We start from the raw sequence: 25,769 nt of genomic DNA on the forward strand, positions 1-25,769 counted from the left end.
CAGAACAAACAACACTGCCGGCGGTGGATCCAATTCTTCCCTGTGGTCACACCTCGCCTCGCCTCTCGCGCTTCAAAGCAGTGCTGCCGACGCCTTTCAGAGAAATGTTATATGTCTGCGCACCTGCCGCCCCCGGGGCTGTGCTTTTTCTCTCTTCCCCGCACTTGAATGAAAGGAAAGAGAAAACAGCAGCAGAGGGCGAAAAGAAAGCGGGGGAATTCCTCACGGTTTGGCAAGCCACAGCGCGCCACGGCGTGCCTCGGCGAGCCTGGACCGTGACGGCGTCCCTGAGAGGAGTTTACGGTGGAGGCACCTCGGGCACCTCGGGCCGGGATGGCCATTCGTTCCCATCCATACCCCTGGCGTTTTTACGCTCGCCCGCAACGCGCCACGCGTTCGCAGAAAAGCCCTTTCTGGCTAAAACATTCATCAGTGCGGACACACGGCCAAAGAAACATTATGATTTATCGTTTTTGCGACTTTTTGCACATACCCCAAAACAGTCGTTTCTTTGAAACAAGTGCAACAACTAGTGAATTTAACAGTTCAACCATTTTAACATCCGCCTGGGTCCCGCAGAGTCCCGAAGCAAGAGCCTATCAGCGAATTCACATGTTAATGAATCCCAAGCGTTCGGCAGACCGTCATCCCTGGGCCAGCACGGCAGCACGGCCAGCAAGAGCGACAAGGACGGGCAGATCGCTGGCCGTTCGCAGCGTTCGCAGCGCGAGTCGGAAACTAGAGCGACTGGTGCGCAATTAACGAGCTTGATCCAACCATTCAGCCACTGATTCATTCATTCGCTGCCTCTATCTCTCTTTCCCTCTCTGGGGCGCGGCGCTGTAAATAAACCGCATCCGCCATCCCTGCAGCCCCTCCACAGCGCACCTCCATTCATGGAACCTGCCCCACCGCGCCACCGCCACCCCTGCTACCTGCGCCGCGCCGCGCACCCCACCCGTGTTGCACGCCCACGACGCCCACGCAGTGGCCGACATCCACCCCCACCCTCCGGCCTCCACCCCGCCTGCCCCAGCCAAACACTCCGAGCTGGCTCTCTCTCTCTCTCTCGCTCTCTCGAGCCATATCGCCCAAGGCAGACGCCCACCGCCATGGCGGAGCGCGCTTGTCCACCAGCCAGCCAGCATTGCCCGAGTCAGAGTCACCACGCTCGAGGCAGTGACGGGTGGGGGAGGGGGAATGTCACTCCAGATTTTAACCCGAGTGGTGGCGCTGCGAGCTGACCCCCCCCCCCCCCCCCCCCCCCCCCGTTCCCCTCGCACCGGCATCCTTCCGCGCCGCGCTGCCAGGGCCGGGCATAGACAAGACGGACGGGGCGAGTCTTCTTCCATTCAGTACACATTTCACAGTGAGACAGGTCCTACAAATATTCTTTTTACAGTGAATGGGCACATTCAGAACATTGACTGCGGGCTCCCCCACAGTCCGGTGCAAATGGTGACATTTTGCGGGGCGCCGCGGTACCGCGACGGACCGCGTTAAGCCCCCCGGAGAGGAGGCCACCTCACCTGGGCCCCCACCGCCCCGCAGCCCCAGCCCCAGCATCGGCCGGGGGACCCACACGCAATAAAACACCCCAAAGAACAGGGCGAAAACACGACGTTGAAACAACAAGGGTCGGTGCGCGGATAACGTATATTTCCCACCGAAAAAAAAGAGAGCAAACAAACGAAAACGAATCACGACCCGAATCGACCAAATCGGACGGGGCCGCGGGGGGTCCATCGCGCAGTAAAGGACGGCCGTTTGGGGAGCGCCGAGGGAGCCATCGGGATGGGACCGCACCCGCCACTGGAAGTAGGAGAAGACACCCGCCGGAGCCACCAGCTTCCGCCTCCGCTTGGCGTGCAGCAGCACACTCACGCCGTCTAGACCGCGCGCTGCATGGCCTGCATGCCTCAATCCCACGCCCTCGGCAGCCCTTCCGCCTTCCAGCGCCGCCACCTCCGTCGAGGCCCTTTGCCACGCAGAGGGCCGCGAACCTCGCCGCGAACCGAGGCAGGCGAAGCAGGGCTTAGCGGCCGACGCCGCCCGGCTCGCCGCCCGGCCCCGCGAGCCCCGCTATTCATAGCGACACGTCGATACGCCGTGCAGCTCTCTCCACCCTCACCTTGACCTTCTCCAGGGTCGCCGCGCCGCGCCGCGCGCCGAGTTCGGCACTCGACTGGCCCACTACCGGTTCGGGTGGCCGTCGTGGCCTGTCAGAGTGCCTCAACCGTCTCAACGTCGCGGTTTGCCAGCGAGCGTCACGTCACGTCGGAGTGCGAAGCGTGTCACGTTCGTTTCAACGACCACCACGTCACATTCGCTCGCACGTGACACAGCCGTCGAATTAGTGCGCCATTCGTTACAACGCGGATCGACATTCAAGCGAATGTGACATCGAATTCAAAGGAACGCTTCACAATTCACATTATGACGAATAAAGTCGTCACATTCGTTGTAAAGCGAGGTGTCTGTCTGTCTGCTTATGTGTCCGTCCGTCCGGCCGGCCGGCCCCTCCGCCACCATTCCAGCGCTGGATGTGCTTAGTGCGGTTTATTGTCCACGGTGTGGCAGGCCGCCAGGCGGGCCGAAAAGGGGTGGCGAGGGGTGGCCTGGCCCACGCCACGCCACGCTCTGGCCGCACTAAACCACTCCACTGTTCATTCTGAACCACGCCACGCTCAGGCAGGCCAGCCGGGCCACAACGTGAGTACAATTGAGGAGGACAGAGGGAGGGGCGGGGGGAGGGCCATCATGGCTGGCAGGAGGCAAGAGGTGCCCGCATATCGGCCCGGGCCGCTCAAACATTCCCGCCGTGCCATACCCGCCGCCACCCATCCCGCTCCCCGTTGTTCATCAGACCGCGCGCACACCAATGCAGCCGCCTCTTGCGTGCCCACCACGCCCGTCACATCCACCGCGACCCACCCGCCCACCGTGCCCACCAAGCGCGCGACTGTCGTGCGACGTCACACGCGGCCGCGTAGCGCGTGGCCCAGCGTGGCCCCCCGGGGGGTCGGCCCCAGGTCGGCCCCAGGGGTGACTGCGTCCGCACGCCAAGCACGGCCGCTACTTTCCCACCATCGCGCCATTCCCCCCCCCCACACACACACAAACACTCAGACATGCGCAAACTTATGAGAAAACCAGCACGGTCGCGACGGCGATGAATTTTGCATCAATCACTTGGCTTGGTTAGCCGGCATGCAGCACGTGACGTCGCGCGCCCCTCGCACGGCATGCACGCCGCGACGCTCCGACCCTCTCGCTCACTCGGCGGTGCCTCTGTGCCTCTCTCTCTAGCTCGCGCGACCAGTGACGCCATCGACCGCCGTCATCTCATCTGATCCGATTAACTCGACATCGATGGCGCACATGGCAGCTAAACAACGGCCGGCCGGGGAAACGCGGCAACGCGCGGCAACGCGCACCGACCAAACCGCAAAGCCAGCCGTCGCGCGGACTCCGTCGCACTCCGGGGCCGAGCCGCAGCAGCGGTGCGAGAGAGACAGAGCGACTGAATCGACAACCCGGCCGGTCTCTTCACATGTTCGGAGCTCTAACAACCTTCCGGGCGGTGAGGCGGCCTGGCCCGGCGCGTGGTGGGATCGAACCCGACACTTGTAGGGTTCGAGTGGCATTCGCAGAATGCACAACTCGAGACGAGCGCGGCGCCCAAGGCCGCACCCAATGGCCCTGTCTCTCTCGCACTCGTGGGGCGTTCCGTTCTGGTGCGAGAGAGACAGGGCGACGGCACGCCGAGCGGCATCAGCTTGTTGGCCAGCCTGGCGAGGAGCGCCGGGGCGGTGGGCAGGCCCGCGCGCACGGCTGCCGCCGAGTTGCCTACCTGCCAGGCGCTCAGCTCCACCCAGCTCAGCTACGCGCAGCAGTCAGGGCAGCAGCCCGCCTCCCCGCGGTCCCCTGGGCACGGCGACGGCACGGCACGGCACGGCACGGCACGGCACGGCCACCGGCGCTGAGCGGCAGGTCTCGGCAGCGGCCGCCCCCTCCCCTCCCTCGGGGGTACATCGGTACACTACCCCAAGCACCCCGAGCGCGCGTTACACGACAGCGAACAACACCCCCTCCCCCCACTCCCCATCAATTTGGGTTCTCGAAACACGGAAAGGAACGACTCGACTATCTAGATGTCCGCATGAACAGCAGTGTCATCTTCCACCCGGCCGGCACGGGAGTAGCAGACGAGAGTCCTTTTCGTCCGTCTCTCTCGCACTCATGGGGCGTACCGCATAGGTGCGAGAGAGACAGAGCGACCGGGAACAGCGGCCATGCTGCATGAAGGAGTGAGGAGGGCGACGAGGTGCGGAAGGCGGACGACGGACGCACAAGAGTCAGCACCCGGGTCATTGCCATCACTTTACATCGGGCCCTTCAGCGACCGACACACACACACACACACACGTGCACGAAGGAGCGTGCGGAGGAAGAGGAGAGGGGGCGGGCGACTGAGTTGCTGAGCAGCAGACGTCTAGACGATATGTCCACGCCCCGCTCCACGCGGACGGAGAATTGGATTCGCCTCAAAGAAAGCCGTATGCCATGCCAGCCGGGCCGGCAGGGCAGGACAAAGTGCCGAGCCCACAACTATAGAAGAGGCACATGTTCCGTCATGTGTGGGCGGGACGGGGGTGCGTGTGTGTCTGTCTGTGTGTGTGCGTGCGCGCGTCTGCGAGCGCCGCTAGCCGAGGGCCGAGATCCCCTCTCTGGCATGAAAAAATAAACACTCGGAACGCGGCCGAGTTGATTTGTATACCAGACGCGCCCTAAACGCTGCTGCCGCGGCACTGTTTCGGATGTTTCAACATGGGCCGGAGGATAAAACTCGGAACACGAGGCTGTGACAACAGGTACCACACCTGGTACTCCACTCGGTTAGAAATGAAGCAGATAGCTCGCAATGTTTTTACAGAAATAGCACTATATTTTATCTAATCTCGCTGGCTGCATATAGGGTCTTTTTTTCAAACGTCGGTGAAATGGTGGACTCACCCATCGTCAGGTCTCCCGCTCGGCCTTGGCTTACGCACCCCGCGAGAGCGAGGGCGACCAGGCCGAGCCATGGTAGATGCATCGTCGCGAAGCCTCGGCCGAACTCTCGGCCCCAGCCCCCGACCCTTGGGGCCCTTCGGCCTCGACGCTACGGACCTCGGCCCAGCCCGTCGCCGGGCATGTTGGGCCGCACCCGCTGCAACAGAAACCGCGGTGAGGTGAGGAGGACGGTCTGGACCTCGGCCTGGACCTCGGCCTGGACCTCGGCCGCACCGCGTTGACGCTGGTCGGGCCCTGGCGGCCAAGGATTGGCGCCCTGGTCCTGGCGCCCTGGTCCTGGCACCTTGTCGTCGACTAGGGTACGCCAAGCACGACGGGTAGGTCTGGGTACCGCACCGCCCCGCACCGCCAGTCATGCACCAAGCCCACCAGCCCAGCAAAGCCACCAGGCCCGCTCTAGATGCGCCAACCTGCCCTCCAGATGTTGGCACAACAGAGGTTAGGGGGAGGGAAGGCGGCGGCGGCAGCAGTCCCGCTTGTTTGTGCGTGGGCACCAGCCGCACCAGCCGCACCAGCGGACACTAGATCCCCTGAAAATCGATGAGCGCGCGGTGCGGCGCCAGGAGCGCCAGGCTGGCCAGGCCGCCAGAGGCAAGCAGCCAGGGCCAGCACGCGGCCAAGCACTGGAGAGCGCAAGAACAAGGGCAGCAAGGACACCACACTCACCTCTGAGTCCCCGACCGCAGACACACAGCAGGCTGGCCGGACACACTATCGGGGAACCTTCGCGGACGGCAACCCGTTGCGCGCTGAGGCCTGAGGGGCTCCGCAAGGCGAGCAAGGCGCAAGCCAGCGCAAGCGGCGCGACGCACACCACGCAGCGATGGGGGCGCTAGCGGCGCGCCGCGATAGGGGCGCCCCCTGGCGGCGACCGAGCTAACTTCCAGCGGCCGTCCGGGCCGAGCCGAAGCAGCCGAGGCCTGGCCGAGCAGGGCCGAGGCCCCCGGGCAACGCGACGAGCACCGCGACCCCCCGCGAGGGCAGCACGGCGGCACCAGCCAGCCACCACCCCGACCCCGCCCCTCCAGGACGCGTCCAAAAACACCCCTGCCTCGTCCTTCCCCAGCGAGCCGCGGGGCGCTAGGTGTGGCTGCCTGGGACGCAGACCCCCGCCCCGTCCTTCAGCCGGTCCCTGCGCCGGAGAAGCTCAAGCTGGCATGCTGCACGCAGCCCCACGACCATTGATCCTCCGTCACTTGTTGAACAGCCCGAGTGCAGCCCGAGTGCAGCCCGAGTGCAGCCCGAGTGCAGTCCGAGTGCAGCCTGCCGCCAGATTCCCGGGAGCCGTTTCGTCGCTCTGCCTCTGCCGCGGGGGTGCGAGAGAAACAGAGCGACAAGATTTTCGGAATCAGGCAGTCGCTGCCGCCGTCCTGAAAAGCCCGCCTTCGCCCTCGGGGCCGAATCGCACGCAACACAGCGGCTCCGTTCAGACCAAAGTCGGCGCGGGCAGAGTTTTCTTTTCGCCAGCTCGCCAGCGCCTCTCCAGTGCGGCGGGGCACGGCACGGCGCGGCACAGAGATAAAGCCCCACGTGGCTGCGTCCAAAACCGGCGTGTTTGCCAGGGGCCGCCGGGCCTTGCTACGCCTGGCCTGTGGCCTGGCCTGATCGTGCCGCCGCGACGGCCGGGTATTGCGACGCACCCCTGCCGTCGGGCCGTCGGGGCCGTCCGCGAGCGGCATGACGACGAAGGGAGCAGCCAAGCGATTCAGAAGGATCGTTCCGTCGCTCTAACTCTCTCGCACCCCTACGGGCCGCTCCATGAGTGCGACAAAGACAGCGCGACGAAACGATCACCCGGAATCACTCGACAGCCTGCGGCGCCTGCGGCACCGGCCCGCGCGGGCCCGGGGCAGTGGCTGCAGTGGCCAGCCGGCCGATTCAAAAGAGGTCGCTTCGTCGCTTCGTCTTTGTCGCACTCGTGGGGCTCTGCGCAAGGGTGCGAGAAGGACAGCAACAAAGCGCTCTTCCGAAGTCCGAGTCGTCCGAGTCGCACGGCAGCGACGGGGCGTGCTTACGGACGTCCCCCGAAGGCTGTGGACGGAAGTGCCCTATCAGACTTGCCTCTGCCTGCCTGGCCTGCCAATGCCCGTGGCTTGGCTTGCGTGGCTTGCTTGGCTAGTGCCGGGGCCGGAGTGCACACAAAACTCAAGAAACGAAGCCACGCGATAAAGGCATTCCTCCCCCCCCCCCTCTTTGCCCCGAAGTCCGATCCACAGTCGTGGGATTCGCACACGCAACAAAATTTCAGCAATCCGAGATTCAAACTTGCCGTTTTGACCTTAGTGGCAGTGTTTGAGATGAATGGGAAGTAATTCTGAAATCTCACAGCATCTTTGTTTCCGACACCCATACTTTAAGCTATGGACACAGGGGAGGGGGGGGGGGTCACAGGGAAAATACATTAAAAAGGGTTACCAAGAGTGAACAAAATTTGGAGATGAGAATATTGCGCTGCAAATTCAAGAAACAGCACAGTTTCCCTTAGTTATCGGGTATTTTTCATTTATCATTGCCAATTATTTTCATCTCAAACTTACACAAAGAGTTGTTTTGACAGAACGTAAGAGGTTAAAGACGCTGACTTTATAAAGACATTTTGCTTACCTCCACAAGACGAGCTGAGAGTCAACTCTGCATCCATAAAAGACGAAGTAGTTAAGACTCCATCCTAAAAGTTTTAAGCACTTTTCACATTTTTAAGCACTAAAACACCTTAATTCTTTCCGCGCCGGTCGTCGAAGAAAAACATCGTTTCTTTGTTTTGATGCGACGACGAACGAAAATATTTTCATACCGTACGATAACGGTACTGTAAGTTTCTCATGTAAATGTTAACAGCACACACACAGCCATAATGGCGGCGGGACCGATTGCTGAACGTAATCAAGGTAATTTTGATTTATCTGAACATAATAGCGCTAATTTACCATAACTTGCTTTGTCTTTCTAATTCCAAGTTTCTCAATTAACTATTTCTATGATTAATACGCACACTGGATTTGTTTTGTTGCCTGACGCCTGCTGCCGGCAAACCGCTCATGCACTTATTTTTGCTGTTTATTTTTCACCTTCATGTTAAAAATCTGCCTGGCTTTTACAAAAAATTAACTTTTAATTATTTCTTTGAAATATGGATCATGTCATTGTTAGTTTGTCTAATATCTTGTGTCTTACGTTCCAAACATAGAAGGACCTTAACCTAAAATATTTGGTTTTGTAGTGGCTGCTAATATTTGTTTACCAAGATCTTCGATTCGCAATACTGTCTTTTTTTTTTTGCAAAGAATCAAAATTTTCCTGATCACAAAAATTTTATTCTTTTCTGTTAAACTAACTGCGTTTCATCATGCGTTTTTTTGTTACAGATGCCACAATTTATGTGGGTGGACTGGACGACAAAGTCTCGGAGACACTTATGTGGGAGTTATTTGTTCAAGCTGGCCCGGTCGGTAAGTGGCCCAAAATTAATTGGTCTTTTGATGTTTGTTCTCATTGAAGTTACTCTTACTAACAATTTTCTTTATTTTTTAGTTAATGTTCACATGCCAAAGGATAGAGTAACTCAAATGCATCAAGGATATGGATTTGTGGAATTCATGGGTGAGGAAGATGCCGATTATGCCATTAAGGTTCTTAATATGATTAAGTTATATGGAAAGCCTATCAGGGTTAATAAGGTAAAACCATAGCTTACTGTAAATTCCAAACTTGGTCTACCTAAGCTTGATGTCAAAACTAATCTTTTTTTGACATTCATACAGGCCTCAGCTCATCAGAAGAATCTGGACGTAGGAGCCAACATATTCATTGGAAACTTAGATCCAGAAGTTGATGAGAAGCTTCTGTACGATACATTTTCTGCTTTTGGTGTCATTTTACAAACACCTAAGGTAACTCAGATTCTTTAAAGGAAACTCTTGCTGGTTATAAACTTGTCATGCTCATGCTTCTTGCCCTTTTAACACTTTTAAAATATATTTTCAGATAATGAGAGATCCAGAGACTGGCAACTCAAAGGGTTTTGCCTTCATCAATTTTGCTAGCTTTGAAGCATCCGACTCAGCCATAGAAGCTATGAATGGACAGTACCTTTGCAACAGGCCTATATCAGTGTCATACGCTTTCAAGAAGGATGCCAAGGGAGAGCGCCACGGCTCAGCAGCTGAAAGACTTTTAGCTGCTCAGAACCCGCTGTCGCAAGCAGACAGACCTCATCAATTGTTCGCAGATGCTCCTCCAACAGCTCCGCTGCCACCACCTCCAAGTGCAATGCCCCCTCCTCCACCTATGACCCCCATGATGGGCATGATGCCACCACCCCCACCTTCTCTAGGAAACATGTTCCCACCCCCTCCTCCACCAGTCCCGCCCCCGAACTCCATGATGATGTCGGGCATCCCGCCGCCCCCACTGCCCCCCGGCGGTGTCGGCATGCAGCCTCCACCCCTCCCGCCCCCAGGACTGCCTCCACCACCCCCAAGCATGGCAGGACAACCTCCACTACCGCCTCTCCCTCCCAACGGCCAGCCGAGTTCCATGATGCAGGGAATGGGGGTATGTCGCACTGGTTTCAATTTATTTTTAGTCTCATCCAGGATCTGCGTGGAATTTGTTTTATCCTGTACTATGTGCTCTTGCAGGCACCACCACTTCCTCCAGGAATGCCAAGGCCTCCCCAGGGTCCTCCCCCCATGCGCCCACCTGGTTCCGCCACTGCAGGACAGCCTGGAGCGCCGCCACCGCCCCGCATGATGCCGCCCTCATGGCAAGGCCAAGGAAATGGATACGCACCTATGTCACAGCCCTATGGCCAGGGACAGTATGCTCAAGGACCTCATGGTAATTAAGTGTATTTAAATAATACATTTAAATTATTTTGTTAAAATTATTTTTTTTAAATGTTTTTTGAATTGGTGCGCTTTCAGGCTGGAGACCGCCGCCACCTGGTCCCCCTGGTCCCCCTGGTAGGCCTCCCTTCGGCAGACCACCATTCCCCCCGCGCGGTCCTCCTCCCCCCAGGGGCCCAGGCATGAGGCCACCACCTCCTCATGGAGGCAGCTGGGAAGAGAGCTATGATGAGAGCGAAGGTTACGACTATAATAACTACTAGTTATTTATTTATTAATTGTGGAGAAAGAGTCATTCCTGTGTGAATTTGTACATAATAAAAAAAGCTTTGACATCTATTGAAGATGGTTGTGTTGCTCATTTCGTTCCACTCACCAGGAAAAGGATGCAGAGAATAACAAAAGACAAAGTAAAGAAGCTTAATTTATTTTCTTTATAGCACAAGTTTTCTGAAAAAGAACTGAGAATTCTTCAGAGAGACATTTAATATGCTCACAGCACATAAAATTAAACAACCAGTGTTAGCAAAGCACATTGATCTTAATGGATTTACAAATGTAGATCAACAATAAATAATTATAAAGAATTTGTGTTATACTGCACATATTAACACTAACAGCAACAAACTTGCACAATAATGATGATGTAAGCAAGTAATCAAAAATTTAAACAAATGTGCTTTTAAAAGCTTAACATTGTTAATTGATGTAACAGGGAATGACTGTGAGTGAATATTATGACTAAGTACACATCACTTTCATGTATCTTCTAAAAAGTCCTACCGTGAAGCTATTGAGGCTAAACTTGATAAACTATTTGGGCCACTTACAGCACTCCCACTTAATTTTTCCATCTCCTCATCAGTTTGATTACTCTTCAGCTCCTGAAGTGTGTAGACAAATCGGTTCCATTCATCATGTCGTGGGTGAGCCAATTGCTAGGAAGTAAAAAGGAAGTGTCAAAAATGAGTTAAGATTAGAATCCAAACTTGAACCGCAATAAAAATTATGTTTGTTGTTGTTTCTTTTTTCTTCACAGATAATGGCAATGCTTACCTCGCCCACATCATAAACCCATATTTTTCCTTGGTCATCACCAACAGTCACATGAAGACCAGAAGGTGTCCACGAAACCCTGTTCAGAGCAGGGCTTCCCTCAACCACGGCAGTCACCATTGGAACTTCTGTATCCTGATTCAAATTCCATAAATCTAATCGGCCACATCCATCAACAGAAGCAAACAATGCTGGATGTGATGGAGACCAGGCAACGTCATAAACATAGTCACCATTATCTTCAAATGAATATAAAGGCTTAGTTTCCTGGAAAACAAGTTTGTTATTAGGCACATTACACAAGACCTAATTCAGAACTTTCAGATGTTTCACCAGCTTACCTTAGTTGTCCACAGTTTGACCGTCCAGTCAAATGAGGAGGTAAGAAATAGATTTGAGAAGTCTACTCCACCCTGTGCAGCATGAGTAGAAATTCCAGTGATGGGGCCTTGATGCCCATCATACTGCTCAATAGCACCAACCTTTGTTCCATGGCGACAAGCTGTAACACAAAAAGAATGAAACCTTAGAGCCAAATCACTACACTGATATAATAGGGATTGAAATTCCAAGATAAACACCTGAAAACACAGCTCCTTCTTCACTTCCCACAATGAAATTATTAACTTCGTTGTTGGGGAAAGCCATGCATGTCACCGCAACAGTTTTAGATTGCCGCGGATGGTGCAGCTCCATCGTTTCTTGCGGCTGAGAAAGCATGTCCAAGCTCCATGAACACAACCGGCCGTCTGTAGATATACTGAGCAGATTGTGTGCATTGGGTGTCCCCACAACATTCAAACAATACACTGGATGCTGGGAAAAACAGAAAGAACAAACTGGAAAAAGATTCATAGTCAGCAAAACTGCAGTCATAATCTTGAGCAGAGGCAGACACTTACAGTGTGTGCTGCAGCTGACAATGGTGTCCGCTGAATGGGTGTGCGTTTTTGGACTCTATTATCCCAGACCACAATTTGACCAGAGTATGTGCCACCCAGAATGAGATTAGGATGAAATCTGGAACAGGCAATTAAGACCACAATTTCAGCACATACATTTTGAATGGGCATAATGACATAATGACACAAAATCACATACCGTGCAAAAGATGCTGCCATGACTGGAGATTGACAATGAAAAATATACTCTGGGGTAGTTTTCTTGAATTTAGTGTTCCATACAAGGCAGACACCATCTGGGTCATTTGGAGAATCTGGATTATTTTGATAGGATGCTACAAGAAGTTCTGGAAATTGAGGTGACCAGTCCATAGACGTTACAGGTCTATTGCGAGACCACCTCTCATCATGGAAAAAGCGGTTCAGAGAAAGACGAAGGTTGGACTTGTCATCACTGAGGGGGAAAACAAAAAGGGGAAAAAATTACAGTAACTATTTGACAAATACCATACTTAAGAAACAATTTGTAAGCTTCAGTGCTAACCCAGCTTCATCTCCATCATCTACTCCAGTGTAGTCTATGTAGATATCAGTCGATTCTCCAAGAGCCCGTTCCACTATGCGACCAGCTCGGTCTACAAATCGTTGGAAATCTTCAGACAAAATTATCATCTGCTTTTCATCCTCACTCAATTCTCGCACTGTAGAAAAATAATATACATTTAGAAGAGGTTTTAATTGTACTAAAATAATTATAAACACAAGAAAAACTCTTCTCTTTTGATTGAATTACCTTCTTTTTTCTTTTCTTCCTTTTGTTGTTCTAGAGGTGTCTGGGCAGGTTGTACGTCTTTCACTTGGGGCAGTCCATGAGGTAGGATTCCCGGAGGCAGCTTTCCATGGAATGCACCGCCGCCACGCCCACCATCCATGTGAGGCAAGGAGCTTTCTTCTTCTTCCGCTTGCAGATCATCATAAGTCAAAACTACGGTGAATAAGGCGCTCCTATCTCCCGGCACCACTAGCCTCATTTGAATGAGTAACTTAATGCAAATTCATGAGCACTATATGGAATCTAAACAAAATTTAACTTTTTTTCTAAACAGCAAGTCTGCGGTAATGAAACTCAATTCAGCTACTGATTTTACTTTTCAATGACTAAACTCAACAGCTACATTATTTGGTTTTAAGGGCACATGAAATTAGAAAGGCATGAAAACACCTCAACATTAAGTTCTTCTAGGCAAATGAATCACTCAAAGTGATGCTACAATTCAGGTATCAACAACACAACTATAGCTACAAAATGTTCTACACCTTAAAGTCAGCAACAAATATTCAAAACGGTGCAAGAAATAAAATTGATAATCCTTTCAAGTTTTGGTGAAGCATAGTAGCAAAATGTAGAAAAATGCACTACAGGTAAACTAGACCAAAAAAAAGAACTGTACTTTCAAATTATCAATTACGCACACAATCCAAAAGTTTCTAGAGGTGTTTTGCCTAAAAACCTGACAAATGCGACAAAAAAAAAAAAAAAAGAATATGCCCAAAACTTGCATGCAAAACAACTAAGAGAAAGAATCATGCTTGATCATGCTCCCAAAATTTAAGGTAAGGGAAACCGACATAAAAAAACACAAAATGTATGAAAATATGCAAAATAATTTAGGACTAGTCAGTTTATAGCACAATTTCAAATCTGATGTTAAAAAAAATTATGGGCAGATTCCCTGAGTAAAGTTCCGTGTTGTTACAAAAATTCTAAGTTGAAAAATACAGCTTTCTATTCTTTCACTACAAAGTGTTTGAACTAGGCGATCTTTGATTTAGCACCTGGCACATCCAAAGCAAAATGAGCCAGCAATACAGTGAAAAAATATTTAAAACTCAGGATACTAGCAGTATGATACTTTGGCATTGAAACCAGCATGCACGATTGATTCATTTCAAAAACAGTTGATAAGGGAAATGGCAACATATACTAAATAATGAGAAAGTTACAAGGTGCTGGAGGCCATAGGCAGTAGGCACCTTGCTCTGTCAGCCACACACATAACACACACTTATGAAAATATGAAACAGATAATCAAACATAGCTCTTTCTCTGATGTCAAAGTAAAACGAAGAACTGTGGCTACTTCATTCCCCTGCATATCTAAAACAGGAGGGAGACTATGAACAAGTTGTTTCTTCTCTGAAATGAGCACCAAGAAGTGTTGCATGAAAGGCTTCCTTGTATTTACACAATTGTAGTGTAAACCGTAAATCAGTGACAAAACCATGGTGTCTCTGTCAAATAAAAGCTACAGTGTGGTGAAAAGATGTGTAGAACAGGGAGTGTTAGTGCATGAATGACAGAATTGCAAGTAGCGGCCTAAGCCACCATGCAGCCAGCAAAAGCAACAACAAATACAAAATATTTAAAAAAATAAAAAATCTAACTAAGATTAAGTTCATGCTATGGACAAAAATTGGTGACCAAAGAGTCACAGTCACAATTTAACGCAGCCTTCTTAGGTTTCATCCAGCCAACTAACTAGTTTCTTTCATTAAAAAAAAAAAAAAAAAGACTAGAAAATGAAAGACAGGTGTGCTAGACTGAACACCTACCTGTGAACTCATCCTCCCATTCTAAACCAGGGTTTAGATTGTACTCGTCTTTTGGGATGAAATAAAACAAAACAATCATGATAGACAAAGAAACACTTCAAAGTGATTACATGAATCAAACATTCCATAAACGTTTGCCAGAAATGTGCCCGTTTCAAGGCTGCAAATGACTGAATTAATCAGGAGGGCTTCAATGCAAAGCAGGCTAAAGAGAAAATTAGCGCTTGGGAAAGCAAATATAATAATAAAAAATCCCAGAGTTAAAACAAATTACTAATTTATATTTTACCACAGCTTACAGAACATAAGCCCCAGATTGCAACTACTCATTTGCAGCCCTTGAAAAATAAGAAGAATATTGATTTCATATTGAAAACGATACCAGATTGCTCAATCAATTCACACTCTGAAGAAGATAATGTTTTCACCAAATTCCTCAGATAAACCAGCCTTTTACAGAGTCAACGTAAGAATTACAGACATTACCTACATACAGCAAGGGAAAAGTGCAACCCGTGATCACGACTTCATACTAAGAAGTGATTCAGAAGGACTGCAATTTTTCCAGCACCATATGCAAACTTTGACAAAATGTTAGTTGCAACAGAAAACAGACAGCCATTACAGCATATTGCCATTGGTAAATTGAATAATGAAGTGCACTGTACAGCAATTGTTACCAGACTAAGGCAGCAAGCAAGGAATAGGCAAAGGATAGGGGACAGATTAAAAAAGAGTCACACGTTTAAAAAAATTAAAATCAAAACAACGAAAGGGTATCCAGCGAGATTTTCCTGGGCATGCCACAGACTTAAGTCTCTAAGTTTAGTATTGTTTGAAGAATGATGAAAGTGTACACTCAAAGCAGAGAAGTTCGGAAACAACAATGTTAATGCAATGTCTAACAAGATCACCAAATCATTTCCAGGCCAACTATCAGCTAATGATAGCTAAGTCCATGTGTCTTGTTTCAGATATGCATTCTAATATGGAGAAACCACTGGAAGGTGCGTTAAGTTGCTCAATTTGGCAGATATTCAGTTTAACCTGTAGATAATCATTCTTACTTTCCTTCCAATTTTCAAAAATAGTAAATACCTTAGATGAATATAAGTATGGCTGACTCTTAATCTAAGTTAAAATGAACACTAGAGTGACCTGTGAGGGGGAGAAAAAGGTACAAACTGGACACGAACCAAAAAAAAAAAAAAAAAAAAAAAACACATATTGATAAGCAAGGAGATGCAGCACAGTGCCAAGCTCCAGCATAAATTTCAAGAAGCAAGAGAGAAATTTTTTCAAATTAAATGCCTTGCAAATTGAAGACTGCACCCCTATCCCATTCCAAAGCCCAAAAGTTCATAAATCTCACAAAATTATTGGAAATATAATGTTAAAAGTTTTTGTGAGCTACACCTATGCTTCATTTTGATGATAAAGAACTTCAAAATCTTAATATTAATAATAAAAGTAGAAAAAATCTTCAGTTGCACACAGATGTTTACCCACAAATGATTCCATTTTTGACAAAAATACAATATTCGAAGTGTAGTGTTGTGAAACATGGAGGCACAACAGATTACAGATGATATTGAAATAACACAGATAAACCAAAATTCTAATCATCTCTAAATTTAAAAACCATTTCTTGAGAGACAACTTAATTCTTTTGTGGGATAACATCATATTTTGTCATAAAACTCTAAAATTTGAGGAAGGCTGAATTCTTAACTTACCGTAATAGTCGAAGGCGTGAGCTACATGGCAGTAAGTTGATAAAGGGGCAGGATGGAAAACAAAACAGAAACAAATGAATTTCAGTATTGAGCATAAAACATTATGAAAGATTACAGCAGCAAGTTAGTTCAATGTGGGGTAAAATAGTTGATACTCGTTAATGATAGCAATTTTCTTAAATTTGCTCGTGTCAAGACATAAATTAGTTCAATATGCAAAATAATCAGTAACATGGACTACGCTCCCTGAAACCACCACTCTTTTCTTGGGATGGAAACATTTAATAATTTGGTTAGATTTGATTTAAGCATGAGGAAACCGTCACATTCACATTGCACTGGTTACTCAAGGAGGTGATTCATTTGTTACTTTGTTTGAGAGGTAACGGTGATGATTACAGAAGTAACAAAGTAACAAATATACACACATACACATGTTGAGAGCATGAGAAAGAAGAGAAAAAGCAACCCAATGCTGAGAAATGCTGGCAGTTATAGAGAGAAATAAGATACACAGTCAAGCTTACAAATTGTTGACTGAGGATACAAAAATCATTCTTTTTCTGGAAAGATAAACAAAAAAAAAGGTCAACAAATAAAAAGTCAAATTTAATGCTGATTTGGTATTTTCTGAGGAATAGTGTGAATTTTTCAAAATTGTGAAAAGCGTAGAAGTGCACAGGTATGTAAACAATGGAAGTGTACACTCGAATTGATTGAACCGCTAAAAGTTCCTACATTAAAAGAGACATGTTTGATACCACTGTACAACTCTTCCAAAACTAATAGAAATAAATAAATTACAACAATAAACACCTTATCAGCGCTTTATAGCACATCCAACTTCATTGCATTCTTCGAGGAAGCATTCACGGTATTGTTTCAATTTGATATCATATTTTTCTACAAGGCACACATAACAAATACAGACACCATACTGGAAAATAGCTTCCAGATGCATCATAAAACCCACCTTTGCGCGGCCTCCACCAGTCCTCGAAGTATCCTTTCAACGGAGAAGAGGAGGAAGAAGATCCTTTTTATATAGAGTGCAGTAACAGAAGCACAAACAGGTTGCCGAGTGCTCTATGAGCCTTGTAGAATACTTCAAATTATATATTAATGCCCTGATCCTTATCCAACCTAAAATCTGAGTCTTTCAGAGGTATAACAACAAGGAACCATGTTGAGATATTGATTCATAGGTACTGCCTCCTTGCATTGAAAAATTGTGCAGACTGAATTTACACATTCACAGAGATTTTACATATTGGGGAAATGTGTTGCAGGTAACAATCTACAAATTAAATAAAAAGGGAAAAAGGTGAAAAAAAGGCTGAGACATGCTTTTCTATTGTTCTAATATTACTGCAAACTAAGTTCAGAAATGAAATTTCTAAAACAGATATTACTTCCAGCAAATACCACATCAAGATTGATGCAAAACAAGCAAGACACCTTGTGAACTTACACACAAATTAGCCCAGAACTGAAAACAGCATACAAAATAAAAACAAAAGCATTGAGGATCATTCAATAGCAACAAGATAGATTCTTGAGTCTAAAACTGAAAAAGGAAAACAATTTATAAATACATAGGTAAGAGTAGAAGTGAAAGCATATAGGACAAAGAACAGGAAAAAAAAAAACACTACAAGACAAGGAGCAGGTGGGTTTCCTCAGGCTTATCAAACCAAATCCCTCCCCCCTCCCCCAAAATAATCAATGAAAAAATAGAAGAGTAAACTATTGCATCCATTGCAGGCATTATTGAACTGCAAGCTTGACTCTATATACTGAAAATGTTGCAAAAAGAATGACAAGTCCCTTGTGAATGCATTGACACACTAAACTGAAGCAATATGATTACATTTATGCACAAGCGGCAAGAACAACAAAAAATTTAACTCAGAATTGGGATAGAAATAAAATTGGACAGCTGCGTTAAATTAAAGTTGTATTAGAAATACATTAGTGAAATACAGTAGTTAGGCATTTAAAATGAAAGAAAGAGTGGTGTCACAGGTCTACTATTGCACTGTGAAGGCCAATGAAAATAATAGGGTTTTAATTTTGAAACTGTTTAAGAAGATAACAACACAACACTACATCCCCATGCACTAGTACAAATGTCCCGTACAAGCCAATTATAGGTCAGCAAAATGAAATACTGTCCGTCAATGGTGTAGGTTTAAATCTCATTCGTAATGATAAATATTCCATTTTTTAAAGTGGCAAGTGTGCTTGCTCAAAGAAAACTGATAATGCCTGAACAAAACATACATTCAAAACTTGGGAAGAACCCATAATGAAATTTGAAGATTTGATTAAATTGCATATCCTTCGAAGTTTCACTATTTTGTCATACGAAAACCTATAGCTCATATCCCTATCGTAAATATGTAAGTGCAGGTACTCACCGTCTCGCTCATGACCACTTGCAGTAACAGTCTGTGTCTGTTTAGCATAGGTAACTGTTTCCTTAGGGGCAATGGTAGTTGACTGTACAGTAACTACACTCAGTTGGGTTGATTTCTTTTTACTGTAAGAAAAAGATTGTAACGATTACAAAGACAAAAATGCTAATATGTGGCTGAAGTTATCAGCAAGTTATAAAAATGTAACTTGCCTGGCAGGTGTGATAGGGGATGCTGAATTTAGTGTGAGGCTTGTATCAGGTGTGGCATTATCACTGTGTTCAGCTGATAATGATGGCATACTTGATAAACTTGACAAAACATCTGTAAGAGAAAAAGATTCAGTTGACCTGTTCTTACAAGCATGAAAATAATTTCTTACTCATAAATTTTGTACCGGAGGGTGGTGCAATTCCTAAAGATGTTAACATGTCTTCTAGTTCCTTTCTTTGGTCTTTTTCTTTTTCTCCATACTGAGCTCTGGTAGCGGCATCTTCCATCTGAAAAATATTTTTCACACACTTATCAAAACACTGTTTTCTCCAAAATAAAATAAATTAGAAGTGACTAGCATATTTAATTTCTTACATCCTTCTGCTCTTTTTCTCTTCTTCTCCTCTCCTTCTCCTCGCGAATAGCTTGAAGCTTCGCCTTCTTTTTCTCCAGCTCTTCCTTCCGTCCAGACATTTTGGAAGATGGTTATTCCTTTTAGCTTTGGGTATAATTGTACCTGCATGGTAAAAAAAAGCAACATTTTAAAACAAATTACAGCAAATTTCAACAACTTTCTAACAAACCGCCAACTGGTAACCAAATGGAGGACTCATCCATTGCAGACAAAAATGATCACAGCACGGCTAAGGAGCATTAATGGGCGCTATTCGATGCAACGAGGAGTTCAGCACAACTACGAACTCGTCAGGACAGTAATGTGATGTGGGCGTCTAGGGCACATACGTCACGAACTGTCAACAAAGGTGACAGAAAACAGGCCAACACGGAGTATTTTGTGAATAATAACTCTGCATTTGATTCTTGGTACAAACGCGCTTGACGAAGCTCGGTCGCAAACACTAAACGTATCGATCTGCTCCTCCCAAGAAGCGCGTAGGAAGGTAAATAAAGTGAACCACTTAACCAAGGTGCAGACGGACGCGCGGCCTGCACCAGACTTTCGAAAGCCACCTCTCATGCGGTGCGATGAGGAAGACAAAAGGCTTTCAGTTGCGGCAACACTTACGCTTTGAGAACTAATTCTTGTGAAAGTCTCCAACCCTGTTTACATCACTGTTGAGAGACAAAATTCAAAATCCATCGTCCAAACGTCCAAATGCACAGAAGTTAAGATGGCGGAACGGGATCGAGGTGGTGACGTGACGCGCAGCCAAACTTCACACACAATCATTTTGTTCTTACGTTTCCACAAATTAGCAAAATAAACAACTCAAATGTGACTAGAGAATGGCTAAATAATTGTCAGAAAAAAGGGGGAAAAATTCTGCAGCTCAAAACATCTCAATTTTTTTCAAACATCTCAATTCTTAGTGTGTCTTAATGTTTAGTAGGTTGGCTACAGAGCTTCTTAGCCTCGCCGCATGGTGGCGCCACCGGTACCCAACTTACCGTCGTTATCACTTTTGGGATACAAATGACAAGGAAAACAAATACAACCAGACCAGCAGTCGAACAACAAGTGTGGAAAAAAGAAAAACAAAACAGGACAGTACCGGAAAAACCATGCCAACTGGAACTAGAGAGTCATTGATTGTCCACTCCGGTCCTCTCGACCAAACTGGAAACAAGACGAAGCGGGCGTTCGTCCTATTAAAAGGCGCCGAATGTTACCAACAACTGTGACAAACGCGAAGGAAGTGTCACCTGACTTCGCAGCTCTAGTGCATAGATGATTGAATGATACACACGAAATTTTGAGTCCTTAACATCTCAACCAATTTCGGTATTTGCTAGTGGACTCTGATGTAAAAATTAGTGTTTGAATAATTTCGTTTCGTTGGTAACGTGCGACACAGGGAATCTCTGTGGCGGAAAATCAGGACCAGGACTGCTTTGAACGAAGGACGCGATCGACGCGACTCGAAGAACGTGTCACTCCATGTTCATCGCTGCGCGAGGACTTGAAAGAAATAAAAAGAAAGCCAACCCTTGGAAAGAATCCCGTTACCTGAATGGAGCCGGACCAAAGATGTTTGCCAGAAGGAAGTTGGGTGAACTGGCTTAGCCCGAGCCAAGGATCAAGATGGCTGTCGCTGGTACACCCGCCTCGCTGGCCGAGTGACGGCGATATTCACCGACAGGAGTGGTGCGCCTTCACTTCGTCTGATCGCAAGCAGGCGCTGCCCCGTCACATGAAAACATGTGACGGGGCCTAGTATTCGAATAGACCTTGGGGGCCTCGATCCGTCCTTATTTCGGCTAGTGACGTGACTGCCCGATGGCCGTGACCCCCGTGACCGTTTTCCCCAGCAGAACTGGCTTCTGTCCGTAGTGTGACTGCCCCGCGGCACGGCCGGCATGGCGGACTCCACCTACGTGGGCCCCGTCCCCGGGCGCGTCCTGGTGGACGTCATGATGGGCATGTGGGGCGGCCTGTTCTGCCTCCTCGTCGTGGACCTGCTGTCGCGCTTCGCCGGCCTGCCCATCCCCGGCAGCGTGGCAAGTGCCTCTGATATCCACAAAAATACCCTTGGTGACTGTTCCTCAATGTGCGCTGCGCGCGCTGATGTCTGCAGATGCTGCCGTTCCTGCTGCTGGGCTTGGTGTGCTTCGCCATGTTCGGCGCGCTGCTGCTGTTGGCGTCCAGGCCGGTGGCGCTGCCCGAGCTGGTGGTGGCCGCCGTGTCCTTCGCCGTGGCCGTGCTGCTGCTCATGGACGCGGCCTGCTGCCTGCTGTGCCGCAGCTACCGCACCGCGCCGCCGCTCGCCGTCTTGCCCTGAACCTCTCTGTACAAAGTAAATAAAATTAACAATAAAATAGGCTGAAGGATTAATTTGAAGGCGTGAATGTGGCTGAATCCCAGCAGGGTGAACGGGCCGAGGCCCCGCCAGGCCCCGCCGGGCAGTAGCTCCCCACCTCCCCCAAATAAGTCCCTGCGGAGCACGGTGTCTGACGGGCAGACCGCCGACCGCGGTGTTTAGCGGTGGTGGGGGGAGGGGCGGCCTGTGGCTCGCCTCGCAGTGCTTCGCCATGCTGCGGACGCACGGCCTTAAATGTGTAACTTGGGAGCCAATTTGCCGGAAATTGGATAGGCCGGACTTGCCCCGACCGGACTTGCCCTGACGCCCTCCACCGGCGCGGCGAAGCGAACCTCTGCTGCCACCGCCACTGCGCCACTGCCCTCGCACTACGCCCTGCCCTTCGCCTTGCCCCAACGACCGCCGGACGTGCGGCCCGTGAGGCCATGGCAGCGCGGACCACTGCCGTCACGACCCACCCCGTGTACCCCGTGTACCTGCGCTGCAGCGGTGACCGCGCGGACGGTGCCCCGGATTCCCACTTGCTTCGCGTGTCCCTGCGGCAATGCTATCGGCGTTGGGCACGGTGCGCACGGGGGCGGCCAGCGGATAGCGTATCGTTTAATCCACTTCCGGCGCGGGGCCTGCTGGTCGCCACGGGTCTAGTCGTCGCGAACCGCGGCCCTTCCTTATTAGTGTCCCGTGAAAGGGCCGGAAGGAACGCCGCCCGTCTTCGGCCGGACCGGCCAACCCTCTGTCTGACCCTCTGTCTGACCCTCTGTCTGACCCTCTGTCTGACCCGTCGCCGGCCAGAGCGGTACGGCCTTGCGGCGCCTTATGGCCGCACTGCACTGCATGACCTGATTCCTCATTCCGAAGGTCCTGAGGGGTTGCAACTTCGGGCACGGCGTGGCCGGTGCGTCCTTCCGGACAGCGCGACGTCCGCGACGGCCGCCCCTCGCACACCCTTCCCCGTCGGGAAGGTGACCCGTCGGACCGCCAGGGCGGCCCTCCTCTGCCACCGCCCCGCTCCAGTTGGAAAAAAACTTGGCCGATTTATCAGTGGCGATGACAGATTGAGCGCGGCTGCCCGGGGCTGCCCGGGGCTGCGGGGGCACTCTATGGCCTCCATGCGCGGCACGCCGTGGTGGCACGCCGGCGCCCCGCAGTGGTCGTTGCAACCAACGAGGCAGACATATTCGAGGCATTCGTTTTGAGAGTGTGGCCGAGAGGTATACGCGGCGCTTCGCGCTGCGAGGCGGGGTCGTCGGCAGGGCCTGGGCCTGGGCCCCAGCACGGTCCATTTGCGCGGGTGGTGAGGCCCCCTTGGGTCCCGAGAGGGAAGCCCTTGGTGGCCCCCGTGGGGCCCCAGAGCCGCCACCGCGTAGACAATTAAATATTGAGAGCTCCAAGCCGTGCAGTCTCGGCATGCGAGTCGGCATGCGTCCTCCTGCAGGCCATGGCCCTCTTACTGGCGAGTTATGCACGAATGTGGCGTTGGATTCGCGACAATGCCGCCATTGCCATTCCTTTGGCACGCGGCACGCCGCGGCACGCGCTGGAGCGGCTCATTCCGAGAGTCGTTTTCGCCGCTCTGTCTCCCTCGCACTCATGGGGCGTCCCGTGTAGGTGCGAGAGGGACAGACCGACGAAAACGACTCTCGGAATGAGTCCGCTGGCTGCGGGGTGCAGGTGCAGCGGTGCGTGCCGCGTCTGCTAGGTAGGTGCTTTCTCAAGACGCAGCGAATGGCTGCGCAGCCCTGCGCCACCCTCGACCCCAGTAGCAGTGTCGCGTTTTCCTATTTTTCCTCCCCGCCGCCAGCTGCTTCTGAGTGCGTTACGGCTGGGTCGTCCATGGGGCCGTCCAGGGGGCCGACGGGGACGTCTCCCTCCCTCACGCACACACGCACGCACTCACGCACGCACACGCACACTGGGCGCGTCTGTTTCCACTTGTCCGGTAACTGGTGTAGACTTCCCCTTTGTTTTGGCGGCGTGTCTCTGGTGCGAAAAATGACATCGGCGCCCGGGCGGCCCGGGCGAGGGAGAGGCCAGGGGGATTGACCCCACTATCATTGCTGCGGCTGTCAACAAACACCCTCTCCTTCTCTCCCGCGCCCTCGCACACCTCTCCTCTGATTTTCGGCCGGACGCCGAGTCGGGGACGAAGAGGGATCGTCGCTGCAAACCGAGGGGGCTTTCAGTCGTGCGTACTGTAACGGTGTCCATACGTGGAAATCTGGAGTGAACCGAATCCCCGTTTTGAAATTCATTTCAAGTGTTGTGGGCTTGGCTCCGAACGGCCCCCCTGCCGGCTACGCATCCCGCAGCTCGCAGCCCTTACCACCCCGGAGGGCCCCGGAGGCTGCCTGCAGAGACACGCGTCCAAATTGGCTAATGGCTAATGCAATACGTGTAAATCTAGTCAGCGCTAGGCGGCGCCCACAGTGCACAGTGTACCCGGGGCTGGGCTGGGCGCGGCGCGGCGCCGCCGAACGCGAAGCGGAGGGGGAGGGGGTAGGGGTGGCGGGGCGGCGACGCGCACCTCTCGGGGCTCTCATTCAATTCAAAGCGAATATTGGTATTTACTCGGGAGGGTCTCGGAGGGCTCCGGCGGGGTCGAGGCGAGGCGAGGGCGCGACTCCCACCCCGCGGTGCCGCGGTGCCGCGAACCGCACGCCGAGAGAGACGGGCGGAACGAGCACGCCGATGAGCAAGCCTCGGCAAGCCTTCCTGACCGGGCCACTTTGCCCTCCTTGTTTTTCATCCCAATTTCCGGCAATTCGGTCGGCAAGGCAAGGCGGCGCGCGGGCTGGGGCGGGGCGGGGCGGGGCGGCACGGCTCCCGACCAATTAGATTTCAAAATCGGGTCATCTCTCTGCGGGGGAGCATTGCGACGGCGCTGTTGCCGTTTCGCACAATTGGGACCGTTTAGAGACCTCATAAAAGTGAATGTGACAAACAAAACCAGGGGCCCTCTGCCAGTGTGCCTGCCTGCGTGTGTGACGGGGTGGGCGTGGGGGCCTCGGCGGCGGCCGTATGTCGCGGGCCCGTGGCGCAAGGGGTGCGCCTCCCGGACTTCGGGAACGTTCGCCGGAGGAGAAGAAATGAGCGAACAGGCGAATAACTCCTGATGTCGGCAAAGTCTCCATAATTTATGGCACAAAATAGAATCGCTGAGTAGTGGCGCAGCGGCGCGGCGGCGCGGGGGTGGGGTGGACCGCGTGGGGACCGCGAGGGGCACCGAGCCCTGCCGCCCCGCCGCCCCGCCGCCCCGCCCGGCTCAAAGAATGCCGCTGCCGCGGACGGTGGCGCGGAGTGGATTGGGGTGGAGGTCGGAGGCGCCGAATTTTCGGCCCTCTTTTCGGGGATTCTTTACGCGCCGCGCGGGAATTTGGCGGCCACCTTGTCTGGCGCTAACTGCGGTGCTGTGGCGCTGTCTTCGCCGTGTTCGCCGTCAGCGTGGCGGAGTAGGGGCTGCGGCGAGGCCGCCCGCGACCACGGACCCCACGACAGAGCTGTGCTTGGAGCGCGGACTGTAGACGCGGCGACGGCAGGGCACGGGACGGCAAGAAACCCTACGTCCGTCCCGGGGGTGGGGGAGCGGGAGAAGGGTGTCACAGATTAAGGCCGGCCTGATGCAGACGCATCGAAGGGGAGTCTCGCGTCGATGGGGCAATCCATTTTATTTTTCTCCCATTTCTACGACTGGTTGCACGGACGTGAAATTTGGAGTCCTCTAAACTAATAGCCACAGAGTGTTTTAAGAGTGCTTGTAACGTGTGTCAATTTGTCAAACTCGGGCCGCTCCAACTGCTCCCTTACCGCCTGGAGGAGCGGCGGCTGCTAAGAACGTTCGCACCCGGCCGGTGGCGAAGTGGCGGTGAATGGAAAAGGAGGGGTGATCCTTGGCCGGGCCAGCCCTAGGCCAGCCTCCCTGCGTCGTGCCGCCGTGCCGCCGTGCGTCGCGTGGAACCATTTGTACTAATTACCAGGGAATACCACCTCGGCCCTAGGCCTCCCCCTCCGGCTGGCTGGGCCTTGGCCCGGGGCCGGCCCGCGCCTTTCGAACGCCCCCGCCCTCCCCCTCCCCTCGCTGCTCCAAATATAATTACGGGCAGGGCAGTGCGCCTCGCCTCGCCTCGCCTCC

The 25,769-nt window shown here is 51.1% G+C and overlaps 3 protein-coding genes across 23 annotated transcripts in view; 1 reads left to right on the forward strand and 2 right to left on the reverse strand.

Annotated features, from left to right (window-relative positions):
- Positions 1-7,850, reverse strand: part of LOC117649046 (receptor-type tyrosine-protein phosphatase N2) — a 33,396-nt gene extending 25,546 nt beyond the window's left edge. For 4 of the 6 annotated variants that reach the window (XM_034391422.1, XM_034391424.1, XM_034391421.1 and 1 more), the window contains exons 1-2: positions 5,743-5,879; positions 5,017-5,212 (exon numbers count right to left, since the gene is read on the reverse strand). In XM_034391422.1, coding sequence (XP_034247313.1) covers positions 5,017-5,098 — 82 coding nt within the window. In that variant the 5' untranslated portion in view covers positions 5,099-5,212; positions 5,743-5,879. Of the gene's footprint in view, positions 1-5,016; positions 5,213-5,742; positions 5,880-7,680 lie in introns of those variants that run through there. The other 2 variants (XM_034391420.1, XM_034391423.1) reach the window with 2 other exon arrangements.
- An 80-nt stretch (positions 7,851-7,930) lies between these two features.
- On the forward strand, positions 7,931-10,267 carry LOC117649047 (splicing factor 3B subunit 4). Its single transcript, XM_034391425.1, has 7 exons — positions 7,931-7,964; positions 8,442-8,525; positions 8,608-8,753; positions 8,838-8,966; positions 9,061-9,630; positions 9,717-9,915; positions 10,002-10,267. The coding sequence occupies exons 1-7, from the start codon at positions 7,931-7,933 to the stop codon at positions 10,184-10,186; spliced, it is 1,347 nt and encodes a 448-aa protein (XP_034247316.1). The 3' UTR covers positions 10,187-10,267.
- Positions 10,268-10,334: 67 nt separating this feature from the next.
- LOC117649236 (cytoplasmic dynein 1 intermediate chain-like) lies at positions 10,335-20,482 on the reverse strand. Of its 16 annotated transcripts, none has more exons than XM_034391790.1 (16): positions 20,375-20,482; positions 19,236-19,377; positions 19,045-19,147; positions 18,860-18,971; positions 18,651-18,772; positions 17,204-17,266; positions 16,231-16,251; positions 14,495-14,542; positions 12,675-12,842; positions 12,426-12,582; positions 12,081-12,335; positions 11,882-11,999; positions 11,561-11,795; positions 11,321-11,481; positions 10,980-11,246; positions 10,335-10,861 (listed from the first exon to the last, which is right to left on the reverse strand). In XM_034391790.1, exons 2-16 carry the CDS (start codon positions 19,332-19,334, stop codon positions 10,703-10,705), a joined length of 2,088 nt encoding a protein of 695 aa, XP_034247681.1. In that variant the 5' UTR covers positions 19,335-19,377; positions 20,375-20,482; the 3' UTR covers positions 10,335-10,702. The 16 variants fall into 16 exon arrangements, with proteins under 16 accessions (XP_034247681.1, XP_034247686.1, XP_034247680.1 ...); XM_034391795.1 differs by lacking the exon at positions 20,375-20,482 and adding an exon at positions 19,888-20,040 and having other exon boundaries at positions 17,204-17,236; XM_034391789.1 differs by lacking the exon at positions 20,375-20,482 and adding an exon at positions 19,888-20,040.
- Between the last annotated feature and the right edge of the window lie 5,287 nt (positions 20,483-25,769).

This window comes from Thrips palmi, unplaced genomic scaffold, assembly GCF_012932325.1.
Source record: "Thrips palmi isolate BJ-2018 unplaced genomic scaffold, TpBJ-2018v1 HiC_scaffold_4, whole genome shotgun sequence".
Classification (NCBI taxonomy): Eukaryota; Metazoa; Arthropoda; class Insecta; order Thysanoptera; family Thripidae; genus Thrips; species Thrips palmi.